We start from the raw sequence: 17,298 nt of genomic DNA, 5'->3' as shown, positions 1-17,298 counted from the left end.
ATTTTGTCTCTGTTAATAACTCCCTGCTTCAAAAGGAGTTTAAACTATATTCTCTGGGGGGTTTTTTGTTTTTGTTTTTTCTTCCCCTCCCCCCATTTCCTCAAGGTATATTTTTAGTAATATAATCATTGTTGGCCCCATACTTAGTACCTTCCCCCTCTCCATTCACATCATACCTTAACTCTTGTGTTTGGACCCATACAACTGGTTTTGTTTGAATTTGAGAAATCTGTTTAATCAGGCCTTTCTGAAAAGGAGGCCGGCTGGAGTTTTGGCATAAATGTAAAATACTGCAACTTTGAAAGAGGAGTTATGTCTTACTCTTTTGTTTGGCTGTAAGAAATGCAGGCTCTTTGCTCTAATGTAAATTCCAGCAGACAAAGGAGTTTTATTTCCTTGTTGTAAGTCTCTTGCAGCCTATACACTTTTTAAGATCTTGTAAATCGGTGATCTATACATTTTGATAGAAATAATTCAACTACAGGGTCACACTTTTCATTGCTTCTGTGGGCCAACCTCCCTTCACACACCAGGAGCTCCTGGTTGGTTGCCTGCTGGTCGGGCCAGCCTGCCATGTTTCCAGCAAAAACAGTTGTTAAAATTGACACTTTCCTGCAGGATGTTTTAGATTTGTGTGAATCAACTTTTCCTGACTTCAACCTTCCCACCCCACAACATCCTATCAGACAAATTTCTAGGCAGCTTTGCCCCAAACCTTGTGTGTCCCTCTCTTCAATTCCCAGAAGCTCCCTAGTGAGATTGTGACAGGAGAGGAAAATCAGCCAGTCATCTGATTCAGTGGAAATTGGGCTTTTCCAGTTGTCACCAAAATCAGTAGGGTTCTTCCCATTGATACCCCTGGATCTTCAAAAGTTATTGTACAGACAGAAAAATGCCATTGACATGACTTCACTCAGTCATTTATTGTTGAGCATTTTTGATAGCTTACTGGATGGATGAAGATTTTCTTAACCATGCAGTGCTCTACTAATAGGAGCTTACATACATACCATAGTTAGAATGACTGACCGGATTTGGAGGGATTCATCGTGAATTTAAATGCATGGGCCTGCACCCCATATAGTTGTGAAATCTGCCACAGTTAGCATGCATTTTGGATTAACTGCCATTACAGTCTACACAATGGTGGGTACCCCATGGTTGAGAGTAGGATTGAATCTTCAGTTTATCTTGCACAAAATGCAGATAATAGAATGATTGTCCTGCAACAAGAGGACTGTTTATGCTTCTGTATATTTTCTCAGATGCAATCTGTTCTTATCCATGGTCCAGTATATTGTTGTCATGCTTCAGATGACAAACCTTGATTACATTTTAAAATGTTGTGTCATTAAAGCCAAAAACAATTGGTCAAAACTACATTTATATCTACTACTGGGACAGTTACTTTGATTAGACCAGGGATCAGCAACCTTTGACATGCAGCCCATCAGAGAAAGCCACTGGCAGGCCAGGACAGTTTGTTTACCTACAATGTCCACAGGTTTGGCTGATCGCGTCTCCACTGGGTGCGGTTCGCCGTCCCCGGACAATGGGGGCTGCGGCGAGCACATCCCTTGGCCCGCACCGCTTCCCACAGCCCCCGTTGGCCTGGGACGGCGAACCGCAGCCAATGGGAGCCACGATCGGCTAAACCTGCAGACTCTGCAGGTAAACAAACCGTCCTGGCCCGCCAGAGGCTTTCCCTGATGGGCCATGTGCGAAAGGTTGTCGATCCCTGGATTAGACCTTTTAGTTATAGTTTAATACTGACTACATATAGCAAATCTGCATTAGGCCAGAAGTTCTTAGAACCTCGGAGTTGTTTCCTAGCTACAATGTTTGTTGTTCTATCCAAACTCTTATTTTAGTTAGCTCCGCAAGTATTGTGTATTTCCACTTCACAGTTTGTATTTCTGACTAATGTTAATTTATATTCTGCTGTCTTTAGAGCACAGCATTAAAACACTTTTGTGACACTGAAGAAGAACCTGATACTGAATGCTGTAGAATGGTATGGTTGCAGAATGTTCTAAATAAGACAGTCTTAAAGCCTATCCTTTCACAGATCCATTAAACTGTAAACTTTTAAAATAATAAGATAGTGAAGGGTGTTTTATGGCTTTAAGTCATAGCAACTTTAAAATAGCTGTTGCTTTCTTTATGGATCAGTTTCTAGTTTCTGAACACTAAGTCACATTTGAAGTGGACCTCACACTAAATGGTAGTACGGTATTCTTTTGCTTAAAAGTTCGGTATTTCTAGTAGCCCGAGGAGGATTTATTCAAGGAGAATCTAAGCAACTGGATCTCACTCCTGTTGAACACGTTTTAAAAAAAAATAAAAATCTTAATAGGTGGTATAAAAGTAGCATTATTATTACCAGGATATGCTGGTCACAAATTACTACTTTTTATATACTCTATGGCATGTATATTATTATTTTGTATTCACTGTTGTAGAAAACGGAAAGCTAAATAGTCTCTTCCTGAAGTAGTTTACAAATTATATAGCCAACTGAATGTAGCCCAAAAATACTCTGGATGACCCAAAGGGTGTTTTTTATCATAGGTGGTATGTGTAGCGTGAGCTTTTCCAAAAGTTGATGTCATCAGAAACAGGGAGGAAGCAAACACTGAATACTTTAAAACGGAGAGACTGTTTAACTCTCGTTTCTCAAATTGAACTAAATTTTAACAGTTAATACCACCTGAGACTTTGCGTGTAAGAGTTTGGGAACTGGAAGCTAATTTATCCATCAATTACCAGTTTTAGTTAAACGTGAGCACTGTTCTGCAAACACTGAGGCTTATTATTGAAAATCTTGATCTGTCTCACTCTCTGTGGCACGCTGCTTACACATCTGAATTTCCAAATTTCTTCCCTGGAGATCTGCACTCAATTTTCTCAATCTCAGTGGGCTCAGGTTGGCTCAGATTGAGTTTTCATGCGAGTCTCTGGGCTTTTTTAGTTTCAGGAAAATACAAGGTAAATCCATCATTGCTTTGTGTTTCCTACATCGTAGACTTTGTCTAGTCAAAAATATAAGTTAATATCTCTTCTGCTCCCCCTTCCAATTCCCAAGTTACTCTAATAGTCTGGTTGTGAGAAAATTTCATTAAAACTTCACTTCAGGATTCTACTGAATTCTACATGGGAACCTTTTACATAAAGCTGGGAATCTCATGTTCAGCCCACTGTCCAGGACAAGTTTGTGCAGCATATTTGCCTTATCATTTTGCAACTTTGCCATGTGCCAACCCCAAAGATGATTCTGGACTCAGTGAGGCTCTATAAACTTAGGGTCCAGTCCTACAAGGTGCTGTCATTTACCTCCATGTGAATTCATAGTGTCCAACACCTTGAGCATCAGTGCCCTGATTTGTAAGGTAAGGAGGTGTACAGCAAGGTTGTTGCTAGTCATTCACCTGTAGGTAAGTAGGTGTGTATACATGCATGATCCATCTGTGTTTGGACATGTGCATGCATATGCATATACATTATTTTCACGCTGGTAACAATGATTCTGTAATACTATTTTGGTTAATTCTCTCCTGTGCTATAAAAAGTTTGTATGCCTAGGTTATTGACTTGAATTCTTTTACAGACCCTATATTAATACTTTATTTAAGTGAGTCACTCAGTGAAGCATGTATATGTTAGCACAGAAGTCTCTGCAGAATAATTTTTTTGAAAAGCAGCATGTTTTTTATTCATGGCATTTTATCAGAACCTTGCTAATGGGGCAAATGTAACAAAAGGCATCTGTTTTCTATTTCACTGAATTTTGTGCAGTAGTAGTCAAACAAAGAGAGAGGAAAAAAGTATGAACAGAAATGCTGTGTTGCTTTCTTTAGACCATGCATCCAAAGATGGAGGAGATGGGGGTGGATTAACTGATATAGCAGAAGTTGCTATACCTTAATCTTCCTGAAAAGTACGTGTTTTTGTTTTTTTTTAATCTGTGTTTGGATTTGCATCTAGGGGACTTCTTTGTATCCTAGTAATTTATGCTTCCAATGTGCTTGTTTCAAGATGAGTTTATAGTGTAGTAAATATATAATTCTGGGTTGTTTGTTTGTTTTGGGTTTTTGGTTTTTTTATTTAGGTTTTTTTTAAAGCTTCAGTGCACTTTCTTGCAGCTCATATAATGATTTTATAATAAAGATCCTTTAACGCATCTTTTTTTTCTTCTTCCCTCCAGAATGCTACAATGTATTTTTTTGTTTTAAAGATATTTTCCCCCTAGAGTTTGTGCTTTAAAATGCTTTCCATGCCTAAACCCTATCAACATACCTGAGATTTCTAGTTTATAATAAAAGCGTATGTTGTATTTAGTGCCTTTTGTACTGAAGGTTTCCCAAGTACCTACAACTAATTAAGCATCACTGCATACAAGTGTCTTTTGTGGGCACCAACCTGCACAAATCACCCTGCACAGCTATGGAGAGAGGGGAATATTTGGCAAATAGAGTAACACCCTACTGTTACTAAAGTGCAGTGGCTTTTTAATGTTCACACAGGATCTGTTTTTGTTTTTTTTTTAAAGACTCTTCCAAAATACCTCCACATGCTAAGCTGCATAATACTCTATTTTTCTATCTCAGAAAGCTGAAAGTCTAAGTTGACCTGCCTGCAGATCTGTTATTTCCTTAAACTCTTTGGCTGGAACTCTTGTCATAGATCCTGTTCATTTCTCATGAAGTACCCTGTGTGCTGAAGCTGCTGTTAGTTATGTAGGTAGTGTTCTGTGAGGAATAATTAGATACAGTTTAACAGATTGTTTAGAGATCACAATGCATTAGGACGCTAGTTTTCTTGACCTGTTTAAGGCTCTAACAAACTGAAGTTTGGTGGCGGGGAAAAAAAATCTCAAATGTTGGTAGGGCAGCTATAGAAACACCACAAGTTCTGAGTCAGCACTTCACACAATTTCTTTTTAAATCCTCCAGCTAAACACAAATCTGTGTGAAATAGTCTTACTCAACCAGATGATAGCGAGACCCACTGTAGCAGCTTGTCATATGATTTACACCTGTCTCCAAGTCCTCCTCATCTCAGCTACAGCAACCTCCTCATCTCTTGACTTAAGAAATGCAATCTTGCCCAGCTTATATGCTGCAAAGATCATTTCCCTATCTCATTGCTTTGACCATGTTCACCCCTCTTTGTGCATCCCTTCTCTGTCTCCCCTTTCTCTATGTTGTCAAACACAAAGTACTTGTCTTCACTTTTGAGGCTCTTGGCTGCTTACATCTGCCTGATCTGTCATCTGTTGTAGGCTGTTAAGATGTTGACTCCTGCCTCCACTCTGAAAATGATGCCAGCCTTCATTGCTAACTTGTTTAATTTTCAACCTGGGATCTTTGTGCTTTCTCCGTTGCTGGCCCTCGTGCTTGCAAGGAGGTCCCCATAAATATTTGCAAAGCAAATTCATTATTTACTTTCATTATCCATAATCCCTCCTTAAAATTGTCTACCAAAAACTTCACTGTTAGGCTACTTCTGCGTCAATATCACTGCCTATTGTCTCCCTGTTTCCTAGTGCTTCCCCATCTGTTAGAATCCACTGCTGTCTATGCTTAGATTGTAAGCTCCTCAGGGCAGGCCCCTTTTTTGTTCTATGTTTGTACAGTGCCTTGCACGGTGGAGTCCCAGTCCATAACTGGAGCCCTATTCATTACCTCAGACTACGTAATAAATAATGACCAATAAAATAAGTGTCTTGTAAAATCATGGCTCTTGTCCAGCCTTCTAAACTTACTGTCCATATCAGTTGAAGTTATATTCTTATTAATGTGATTATTAATGATGACACAATGAGATGTCACTTGATGCATGGCATTCTTCATGGAAGTAATATTCCTATGAAAATACAGAAACAGTACAGTATTTACCGAAGCCTTTTTTATACTACTGCTTTTAAACTGGGAAAGTGGGTTGTTCGGACTAAATGCTTGGCTGTAAAGTATATTGTTTTCCAGTAGTAGATGCATTTTAAAAAACCCAATGGATATTTTTTGCATTGTGAATTACTAAATATTTTTTAAAAAAGAAAAGGAGTACTTGTGGCACCTTAGAGACTAACCAATTTATTAGAGCATAAGCTTTCGTGAGCTACAGCTCACTTCATCAGATGCATATCGTGGAAACTGCAGCAGACTTTATATATACACAGAGAATATGAAACAATACCTCCTCCCACCCCACTGTCCTGCTGGGGTGGGAGGAGGTATTGTTTCATATTCTCTGTGTATATATAAAGTCTGCTGCAGTTTCCACGATATGCATCTGATGAAGTGAGCTGTAGCTCGCGAAAGCTTATGCTCTAATAAATTGGTTAGTCTCTAAGGTGCCACAAGTACTCCTTTTCTTTTTGCGAATACAGACTAACACGGCTGTTACTCTGAAACCTAAATATTTTTTGTGACTTTTTTTTCTTTTCTCCATGCTGCCTTTCTTTCTCTAAATTAATATGTGGATGAGTGTGAGGCTGGAGGGTTAGACTGAGGAATGCTTTTTTGTGAATCGAATGTGAAACTTAAATCAACTTATCATAATAACAAGAGTGTTGGGTCCTGTTTTAAAGTCAGTCAAAACATGACAAAGTTGATACCACATTAAAAGGAGAGGACGTCAATAAAATAGTAACTTGTAAATTACTAAATGTACATGAGATTTTCTTTACACTTATTTCTTGTTACCTTTAGCACATCAGGTCCACCCATTTGGTCAGGAAGCACCTTTTTCAAGAGAAATGGAGCCCTTCTACAAGGTAGGTCATAGATATATATGCATCTCCTGAGTAATTATTCTTATTAACGTATTTTCGAGTGATCATAATTTTCATATTCTTCTTTTTGGGGAAGAAGTTCAAAGTGACTTTGTGGTTTTATTTGCATTGTACCTGATTCCTTTTATTTCAGCTTTCTTTAAATCCTGGTTTCATGAAAATAGCAAATTATTACCCAGAAGTGATACTGACTGTGAAAATTGCTACTTTCTCCTTCCTCAGATTGATTTGCTTATTGTAAATTATAACAATTTTTTCTTGAGTGAAATGGAGAGTACACAGCAGAAAATGTCCTAGGAACAATTTAAACTGTGTTGATGAAGTAAAATTCTTCCCTGAAAGAGAGAGAGAGAGAGACTTTCTTTTACTTCCTAGCATGCATTCTCTAATTGTGCTGATGCCAAGATGTCTCTTCGGGTGGCCATGTGTCAGCACCACAGTGGGGAAAATAATTAGAGGATTTGTATCAAAGAAAACCTCCCAAGTAAAAGTGTGTTTATTCTTCTTTATATTTGTATAGGACTTTGGAATTATTTTTGTTTTTATTTCAGTGTGACGTACAATGTGAACTAAAACTACGTAGTTTGGGGAGTTTAATAGGTGTTAGGGGAAGGTTTTCAGAGAGTTCTATTAGATTTTCATTCTTCAGAAAGAGTATTTTTGTCTTTGCTGCTGTGTATGTATAAATTCCCTCATAATTAATGTTTCTTGGGAACATTACAAGAAAACTCTGTCTCAAAATTATGTCAGTTTGTTTAAAATTTGTGGAAATAACTTGCAGACTTTTCATAAGACTTTTCTGTTCTGGGGCAAACAAGTTTTAACTTTTGTATTGAGATCAGCCTGTGAAATGTATCAATTTTGGGATCTTATTCCTCAATGCTTGAAAGTTTTATGCAGGTAGCTTCCATTCTAAATGAAGGTACTCCTACCCTGTAAAATGTCCCAGAGATCAAGAGGGGATTTAACATTGAGGTCAATGGCTCACATGAGGCCATACCCAAAATTATTTATACAAAGATAGTCACAAAATAGAAGGGAGTGGAATGTGGCTGCTCTCCTCCCCACAGGGTAATCAAACTACTGCAGTTCAATGTAGAATATTTTTGAGACAGTTTTCTGCATATTTCTAAAGCCTTGCATCCTTATTTTTTCCTTGTGTCTTTGTTATAGTGTGTTCTGATGTATTTCATTAGAAGCTTCAGGCTGTCCTTTACTTCTAGGAGACAGTACAGCCTACAGAAATTGGATCCTTTTCCTTTTTTGTAAGGACAATATGGATTTGATGTCTTCATAGTCACAAGACCATATTGGAAGGAATGGTCAAGGGGAGTCTAATATGTCAGAAAAGTTTCTGCTTCCCTCATTCAGGGCTTGTCTGTGATTGAGTAAGATGTTTAGAAGTACCCTTAATACCATTTTTTCTATTGTTACCTTAGAAAATGAGAGAGATGTCAAGTTTGAATGGCACAAATGTTGACCTCCCTTTTCTTATATTACAAGATGTTTATGAAGTCACTATAGCCATTTTTTATTCCCCACACCTCCGCAGAGATGCCAGCAGATATTTTCTCATTACAAAACCAGGCAACTGTCTACTGAGTAACTGAGTGACGAGCAAAGCTTTCAGTTGGGCTGGTATTGAGCATAGCCACATCAAATGGAACAAGTTAGCCAATATTCTGTCCCAAACCCATGACCCCACTCCAGAATGGGGGGCGGACCCAAAGCATCTGTCTGAGACATTTCCCTTCATACTTCATGTTCCGATTTGAAATATTGTAGACGAGAGTCAAAAATTCCTTCAAATCTCTGGCTTTATTTTTAAAAATGGTGCTTATAGCTGTGTAAAATATTGCAGCAGCTGCTGCTACAGGTGATCATTCAAGTCTAATTTTGGTGTAAATGGGGTAGGTGGGTGGAGGGGGATGTCAGATGAGGAAAAGAGAGGCCACAGTGAAGCCCTGCAACCAGATAGCATTTTAAACCCCTTACTCTGCCAATCCCTATCCATTTTCTTGGGAAGAGGAGAACCAGACATTCACATGTGGAATTAACTCAACTGCTAGTTTCTGCCTATGCTTCTGTTTCCAAGGAAGCAAACTTTTAATTGGGGAAAAGTAAGATAACAGGAAGGGTTTTTAAAATACCTTTCGTGATAAGCATCTAGTTAAATGCAGAGAGAATGTTCTTTCGGTATTACAGAGGGTAGTCTAAAATGACTGCCCCCAAAATTTAGTAAACAAAACTTGTTAGTTACTGCACACACTCCATTTCATTTGCACTATTAAAGGAAAGTGCCCTTGGTTTCGGGGGGCTAAAGAGAGGATAACTCCACTGTGTTACTAGCTCCTCTTAGCTGAGAGAGACTGACACCTCTCCCTGTTTCTATCCGTGTTTTATTTCAGTTATTTGGCAAAGCAATTTTAACCCTTCTAAAGTCTTCCAAGGGAAAATGGTGACTGGGAAACCTGTTATCTGCAGACATCAAAATAGGGAAAGAAGAAGAAATAACAGAAGTTGAAATTAAGTGTGGTTGTCCCATAATCATTATGTCTTTGATGTAAAAAGAACAGAGGATTAATCCTGTTCTGGCTTTCTTCCTTCCACCTTGTCCAAGAGCCTTATTTAATCTCCCAAAATTGATATGAGGTGTCCCTTCTCCATTTAACTTCCCTGGGCATAAGATGGCTGCATCAGTTTCTTCTTTGCAGAGCTCTGTATTATCTGGTTCCTGACTTTGCCCTTCAACCTGGGGCCAAAGAAAATGAAAGAATGAACTTTATTTTTCCTGTTATACAAGGTCTTGCCCCAGCCACTCCTTAAAAATCTGCCTTTTCCCCCACTGTATTGGAGTACTGTGGTCATAGTACTCCAATACAAGAGCCGATGGGGCTGGCCCCGGGGGGCCCCCCAGTGCAACGGCACCCCGGGGCAACTCAGATTTAGTCATGGGTATTTTTAGTAAAAATCATGGGCAATAAAGAGAAATTCCCAGCCAGTGACCCATCCATAACTTTTTCTAAAAATGCCCATGACTAAATCTGAGTTGCCCCGGGGTGCCGTTGCACTGGGGGGCCCCGCGGGGCCAGCCCCATCGGCTGCTGCTCTGGGGGCCACCAGGGCCAGCTGCCTGGGGCTGATGAGCAGCGGCCGGTGCAGGTGCCCCCCGGGCTGCCTGGGGGGTGGCTCCAGCAGCAGCTAGTGTGGCTGGCCCTGGGGTGGCTCCAGCAGTGGTCAGTGCGGCTGCCTGAGTGGCTGGCCCCAGGACTAGTTGCTCAGGCAGCCCTGGGGTCAGCCACACTGGCCGCTGCAGCTGCGGAATTTCACAGAGGTTGCGGAAAGTCGCAGAATCTGTAATTTTTGCAACCTCCGTCACAAACTTGCAGCATTAGTCAAGATGCCCATGTGCTCTCCCTTCACCACCTGAACTCCCATGCAGATTCTAAAACAGTTTTCATAGTACACAGGACCTTTTGCCTCATCTAAGTTTCTAAACTTACTGCAAAAACTTCCCTAATGAAGCCCACTAGGGCTATTTTGCAGGATTACCAGAACTTCTAGGTTTTTTGCTGTCTTAGCTCAGTTTTCCTGTTCCTGTGCTTCGTTACACAAGCTGTTTTTGTTCCAAATCATCAACTTCCTCTTTTCAAACCTTCTGTTTTGTTCTTTATCCAGCCATTTTTAATTTATCTTTATTAAAACAATTTTCAACTTTAGTTTAGAGAAATTAGTGATTTCTTCCTATCATCCATTTTATGTGGAAAAGATCCTGTTCTTGTCTGGGACATCTGTGCCAGATGAGAATGGTGAGGTCACATGTAGCAAGGGTTTGAGGCTGATGTATGGGGTTCCAACAAAGTCAGCTGTATCTCTTTGCTGTGTGCTTGGTCATTCTCAGACCATGTCCCAATTTCAGGAGCGCAAGTGTAAGGAGATCAAGTTGCTTGCCAATCCATGGCTTAAGCATTGCCACTAAGCTGTCTTATCACTCCCCTCATGTGCTTTCTGTCCACCATTGCCGGTGCAAAACCTTGGCTTCAAATACTTTAAAAAATAAAATGAAAATAAGGCTACAACTTATTCCTCTCACTTATAGTTAGCAGTGATGCGGGAATAGTGACCTGCAGATTCCAGATGCTGACTAACTACCTGTATCTAAGATGTACAACGACTGAGATAAAATTAAAAATCTATTTGTAGCCAAAAATCTCAACTTTTGAGTTCCCTTTCATCTTGAAATACTATAGTTCAAACTTTTTTAAATGACCCACTCTTTCTTAATTGCCCTCACTTATAAAAACAAAGAACCCACTTAGGCATCTGCTGCAGGGTTTTATTAAGAAGTTGTATATTTTCAGAATGTTTTATAAAATTTGAACACCTCTCATGTCTTTCCATATTGGCTATGTGCTATTTGAGCAGTGAAGAAATACACCCGGCTGGTTATCAGGTATAACCACATTCTTTGTTACATAGTCTAATTTCTGATGTCTGTACTAGGAAGATTTTCTCCCCTAGTTCTGTTTAGCATAATGGCATTTGAAAGCCAGCCACTTGTAAATATGCAATAAAGTCTTGGTGTGTTTTGGATTTAAGTGAATTAGTGCTCTGGTGATCTTGAAAATGCCTGTCTGTGGGCCTGTGTTCACTTCAATCAATAGGACTGAAGCATTCAAGCAAACTGAAGTCAGCCTGACTTATCTCTGAAGTCACAACCCATTTTCCCTTCTTCCCCGCCCAGCAAAGGATTGGGGGTACAAATCTCATCCCCTTCTCTCCTCACAGCAGCGAAATAGAGAGGGGAAATCCATGTGCCTTCTTCTGATGTCACTTTCCTAGTAGTGAGGGAAGGATGTTCCCAATGGCTTGTCTACACATACAAATTGCATTGCTTTAACTATATCAGTATACGTAAAGTGGTATAACACCCCCTCATCCCCCAGTGTAGATGCAGTTACACCAGTTTAAAAGTGCTTTATACTTGGTATGCACCTTCCCTTAAGGGAATAAGCTATAATTCACATTTGTACCGATATATAAGTGCATCCATACTAGGGGCTTGCAGTGTCTTAACTATTTTGCTAAAGAAGTCACACAATCTATTAGAATTGTTTGAGGGGGTCAACAAGCTTATGGACAAGGGTGATCCAGTGGATATAGTGTACTTAGATTTTCAGAATGCATTTGACAAGTTCCCTCACCAAAGGCTCTTAAGCAAAGCAAGCAGTGCTGGGATAGGAGGAAAGGTCCTCTTATGGATCAGTAACTGGTTAAAAGATAGGATTCGAAGGGTAGGAATAAATGGTCAGTTTTTAGAATGGAGAGAGGTAAAGAGTGATGTCCCCCAAGGGTCTGTACTGGACCAATATTATTCATAAATGATCTGGAAAAAGGGGTAAACAGTGAGGTGGAAAAATTTGCAGATGATGCAGAACCACTCGAGATAGTTAAGTCCAAAGCAGACTGTGAAGAGTTACAAAGGGACCTCACAAAACTGGGTGACTGAGCAACAGAATGTCAGATGAAATTCAGTGTTGATAAATGCAAAGTAATGCACATTGGAAAACATAATCCCAACTACACACACAAAATGATGGGGTCTAAATTAGCTGTTATCCTTCAAGAAAGAGATCTTGGAGTCATTGTGGATAGTTCTCTGAAAACATCCACTCAATGTGCAGAGACCGTCAAAAAAAGCTAACAGAATGTTGGATCATTAGGAAAGGGATAGATAAGACAGGAAAATATATTGCCTCTATGTAAATGCATGGTACGCCCACATCTTGAATACTGCGTGCAAATCTGGTCGCCCATCTCAAAAAAGATATTGGAATTGGAAAAGGTACAGAAAAGGGCAACAAAAAAGATTAAGGGTATGGAATGGCTTCCGTATGAGGAGAGGTTAATAAGACTGGGACTTTTTGGTTTGGAAAAAAGACAATTAAGGGGGGATATGATAGAGGTCTATGAAATCATGACAGGTGTGGAGAAAGGAAATAAGGAAGTGTTATTTACTCCTTCTCATAACACAAGAACGAGAGGTCACAAAATAACATTAATAGGTAGCAGGTTTAAAACAAACAAAAGGAACTATTTCTTCACACAACACAGTCAACCGGGGAACTCTTTGCCAAAAGATGTTGTGAAGGCCAAGACTATAGCAGGGTTCAAAAAAGAATTAGATAAGTTCATGGAGGATAAGTCCATCAGGGGCTATTAGCCAGGATGGGCAGGGATACAAAACCATGCAAACCAAGCCCCTACTCCAGACAGTTAAATTGATACAAAACTCTGTTTCGACCAGACAAAGGGATTATGCACATCTAAAGATAGGCTTCCAGTTTGCTTGTGTATGCACATTCACATTTTTACAAATATGTTTTCCTCACCCCTGCACCTATCAGAAACTGAGAAATAACCAATGTATGTGCGTGCAGTACACTAAAATAATTTCATGAAATAAAAACTGAACCGGAGTTTCAAGTTTCTGAGTTTTAACTATTGATAGAATACATTTGTTTAAATAACAAAAATAATCCTCAAAAGTCTTTTTTTTAAAAGATAAATGTAAGGCCTTCTGATTTGCCAAGCCAAAATCCCCAAAATGCTTTTTCTGTTAATACTCTCATTAAAATAGGCATTCATAGAGGGATGGGACATCTAACATGGTCAAACACCTACTGTCAATACAAGCTACTTGATCAGGCCTTTCTTTGAGATTTCATCCGTTAATTCTCATTACTTTCAAGATGGGAATCAGTTAATAGTAGACTTTCAAAGAGGATCACAAATCTATCAAGCTGACCAAAAACTTAAAATGCTTTATATTCCAATTGTCAGTCACCACTACCAAATATCGAAGGGTCACCCTTGGTCCATTGGGCTTCCAGGCCAGATATTCAATTTATCTGCCACCACACTGATGAAGAGGGAATAAACTCTCAGATGAAGAGGGAATAAACTCTCAGTGACATCAGAAGCATTTGGAATTTGTGGCCCTGATAGCTCAAAAAACAAATTTGCAGGTAAGAAGATCCCATACTCTCCTGTCAACTGAAGATTTGAGTGGCTAACACAGCTGAGTGCATATTGCTATTAAATGAGTTTGAGTTGGATTTACTGAGGAAAATAAATAAAATGTAGATAATGTGCCTTAATTTTTAGTGTATTTCAAACAGGTCAGTTGTAATTAAAAAAGAGAGCTCTCCCTGAAGGACTTGAACAGTTGTGCCAGATTCTTTGTAGTGTGTCTTGGGCAAGAAATCTAATCCTAAAAAGCATCAATGTTGTTCGTTCTTTGTTAAATAGATCTTTTTTCACTTGAAGGTTGGAATAGGCTTGCTACTACCAGATACATGTTTACAGGTTGATTTGTTCCTTGCCATCAAATAAGGATTAGTTTATGCTAAGAGGTGCATGCCTCTGAAATCCCAGTTCAGTTCACCCATGTATTTTTCCAACAACACAGCAACTTACTTTTCCATTTCACCAGGTTTTCTCTTTTATACTTTCGCCTGTCATTTTTAGTCAGTTGATGCTATGGTAACATTTATACTTTGTTACCTCTTTAAATATGTATCTTTTGTTCTTGACTTGCCCTTTTTTGTCTACCAACCTGAAGTAACCAGTAGAGGTGTTACACCTCTTGTTATAATAAATAAATTTTTAGACACATCACATTATTATTTAGATTGGGATTTTTATTTTTTTGATTGTAAAGGGTTACTGACAATCTCTTCAGTTGTTTTCTTCAAGGGAGATAAATCACATGCAGTGTCTGTGGAGCCTGAATATTTGAATAGCCTATTTATTATTAGCCTTATGTAGGTTTTCAAAGGTGTCATTGAAGGCATAAAATGAAGTCAGTGGAGTTTCACAGGTGCCACCAAGGACATAATTTGAGGTGTAGAAACCTTTCTTCTGGGGGGAGATGGAAAGAATCCAGCTGGACTGTCAGAATCCAGGGACTGTTGGTGGAACTGGAAGTTGGGGGTGGGGCGCAGAGGTTAGTGAGTGAAATTTTCCCAGTCTGAGCAAACTTGATATTGATATCAGAGTGATATATGGGACCCCACAATGACTCTTTTACAATGTCACTATTTTAGGGTGGTGATCCACATTAACTAGGTTGTACAGTATGCATATTGTATTCCTGTTCTTTTTTTTTCTAGTCAGATCTATAGCATAATATATTACTGTTTTTTTGTCATTAAAGTGCATACAGGCACACTAAGTTAATATTGCAGTTGGAGCCTTGTATAGACAAGCATTTCTCAAGTGCGGCCACCGTGGCTGCATGCTTTTCTTGTGGCCACAGCCTCCTGGGCTGTGATGTGGGGGGGGAGGAGTAGCAGTCCCTCCCCCTCCCTGTTGCTCCTTGGTGTTTGTTGCTGGGGCTGCCAGCAGGGGTTGGGCCCTGCCCCCCTCTGGAGACACCTGAAGCACAACCTTGTAGGAGCAGGCAGTCAGTGAGTTTCTCACCTTCCCAGCAGTGATGAGGCTCAGGCTTTGGGCTTCAGCCCTGGGATGGTGGGGCAGCAGGTTACGTTCACATGGCTTCAGGCTCCATCCCCAGGCCTCTGCCACAGGGCTTTGGGTTCTGGCAGCGGGGCTTCAGGCTCCAGACCCATGCTGCCTCCCCTGCCGCCCCCCTCCACTCCCCCCCTCCCCAATATCCAGGGCTTAATTTGTCCCCAGGCTTGCCAGGGTTGAGTAAGTCTGCTGTGAAAAGTGATACTTTTACGTTTGTTAATATCACTTTTCACAACAGACTTAGTAGCTAGCAACAAATAAATTACAATGATTTGGACGTGTACATGCTTATATTTGTTTTTCCTAAAGCTAATTAAGTATTTTAGGAAAAAGTGTGAGAGTGGCCACCAGCCAGAGTTGGTGGCCACACTCTGAGGCCACCAAAAATTTTGTCCTCAGAATCCCTGGTATAGACTTAGGTACTTGCATTCCACATTACTAGAATATCTGAGTACCTTAACTTTAAAAATAGCATTTTTATATCTTCTAAAATACAAAGAAGAGAAACAAGGTGATAATTTGATGTTAATACAGCATGACTGTTGCATGGTTGTATTTTCTGATTTGTGACTTTTTTTAAGTAACATTTAATTTCTGCCCTGCTTTGTTAGTGTGTTAAAATTGATTTGCCTATATTATAGCTCTATGACGGTATTGTTGTTAGAAGTCTCAGTAGGACAAATGAATTTGGATATTTCGTAACTGCTTCATACTGTGGCTTGCAGGTATAAATGGAAAAACATGAAAGTATCTGTTTGTAAATGAGTCAAGGTAAAGTTTACTGTCTTAGTTTACTTTCCTTGGCAACTAGAGGGTGCGGCTGAGTAATTCTGGGCAGGTCATTCTACAGTACAAATGTTAGGTAGGGTGTGTATGTGTATGTCGTCATTTGCCTAGTGTGAGCTGCTGTATGAATTGTAATAGCAAAAAGTATTTTCTTTGAAATATATGGTGAAAAAACAATTCCTTATGTTGCTGTTACTCTGGCAAGTCCTTGTCTGACCACCGACATGTATATAGTATATTTAAAGGATGTGGGGGGAAAGCGAGTACAGTTACCTAGAACCTGGAAGAGGTGAGAAACAGACTCAAGTAGGATGGTGTCTAGCTAAATAACTGTTTTTAATGCTAGAATCATTACAGTTCTGAGTACACTAGAAATACCTTAGGTAGGTTAAGTATGTATTTTAACCCCTCTCTAAATTGATCCGTTTGCATGATGATCTCATCTTGGTTTAGTTTACATAGGTTGTGATTAGTAACTATAAAACTCTGGGTTTAATTCCATGTCAATTTCTGATAGTAGATATAAAACCAGGTAGGAAGCAGCCTTCATAGTTGGTTCTTTCTCCTCAACTCAACAATTAAAATTAATTGTTGTGGCTCACAGAAAATGGTAGTAAATGTTAATGAATACCCCTAAAGTACAATATATGTAGGGTATATTTAATACCCTTAAATGCACTTGGAAAATTTCAATGAGGTCCTTTCCGTTGTAATGTTTAAGTACTTGGTTAGGTGACTTGCTTACATATAATGTGCTTTGGTAGGCCTCTGTTCTAAAACTCTTGCTCAGGGACCAATCAGGCTCTCCCACAGAAACACCTACACGAGTCTTATAAGCATTTAGAAAAGTGAATTTACGTTCCTGGAGCTTCTGATGTTTCATCTGGAAGGGGGAGGGGTAGAATTTAGCAACCGAAATAAAGGACAAGATATATGACCTCTGTGACCTCCTGTTGTCCTGAGATCTGAGAGAACATCCTGTGTATCATGTAGCACTCTTGGAAGGCTGGGGATTTATAGAGTCACAAATGAGCTGTGCCACACTCAAAGCTCTCTGTCCCCCTGGGGTGTGAATGTTTACAACGTGGCATTTGATAAGATATGTATTACTATTACCTTAATGTGACGGGTTCCCCCTCCCCCCCCCGGGATGCCACCTGGAACTGGGGTACCACTGAGCCCTC

At 39.7% G+C, this 17,298-nt stretch overlaps 1 protein-coding gene across 5 annotated transcripts in view; it reads left to right on the top strand.

Annotated features, from left to right (window-relative positions):
- The window catches only part of FOXN3 (forkhead box N3), a 306,146-nt gene that overhangs the window by 200,556 nt on the left and 88,292 nt on the right, over window positions 1-17,298 (top strand). For all 5 annotated transcript variants that reach the window (XM_084630515.1, XM_084630516.1, XM_084630518.1 and 2 more), the window contains exon 4: window positions 6,711-6,775. In XM_084630515.1, the coding sequence (XP_084486641.1) occupies window positions 6,711-6,775 (65 nt within the window). The remainder of the gene's footprint in view (window positions 1-6,710; window positions 6,776-17,298) is intronic.

This window comes from Lepidochelys olivacea, assembly GCF_965140295.1.
Source record: "Lepidochelys olivacea isolate rLepOli2 genome assembly, chromosome: 6".
Taxonomy (NCBI): domain Eukaryota; kingdom Metazoa; phylum Chordata; order Testudines; family Cheloniidae; genus Lepidochelys; species Lepidochelys olivacea.
This window is presented reverse-complemented; position numbering and strand designations above follow the sequence as displayed.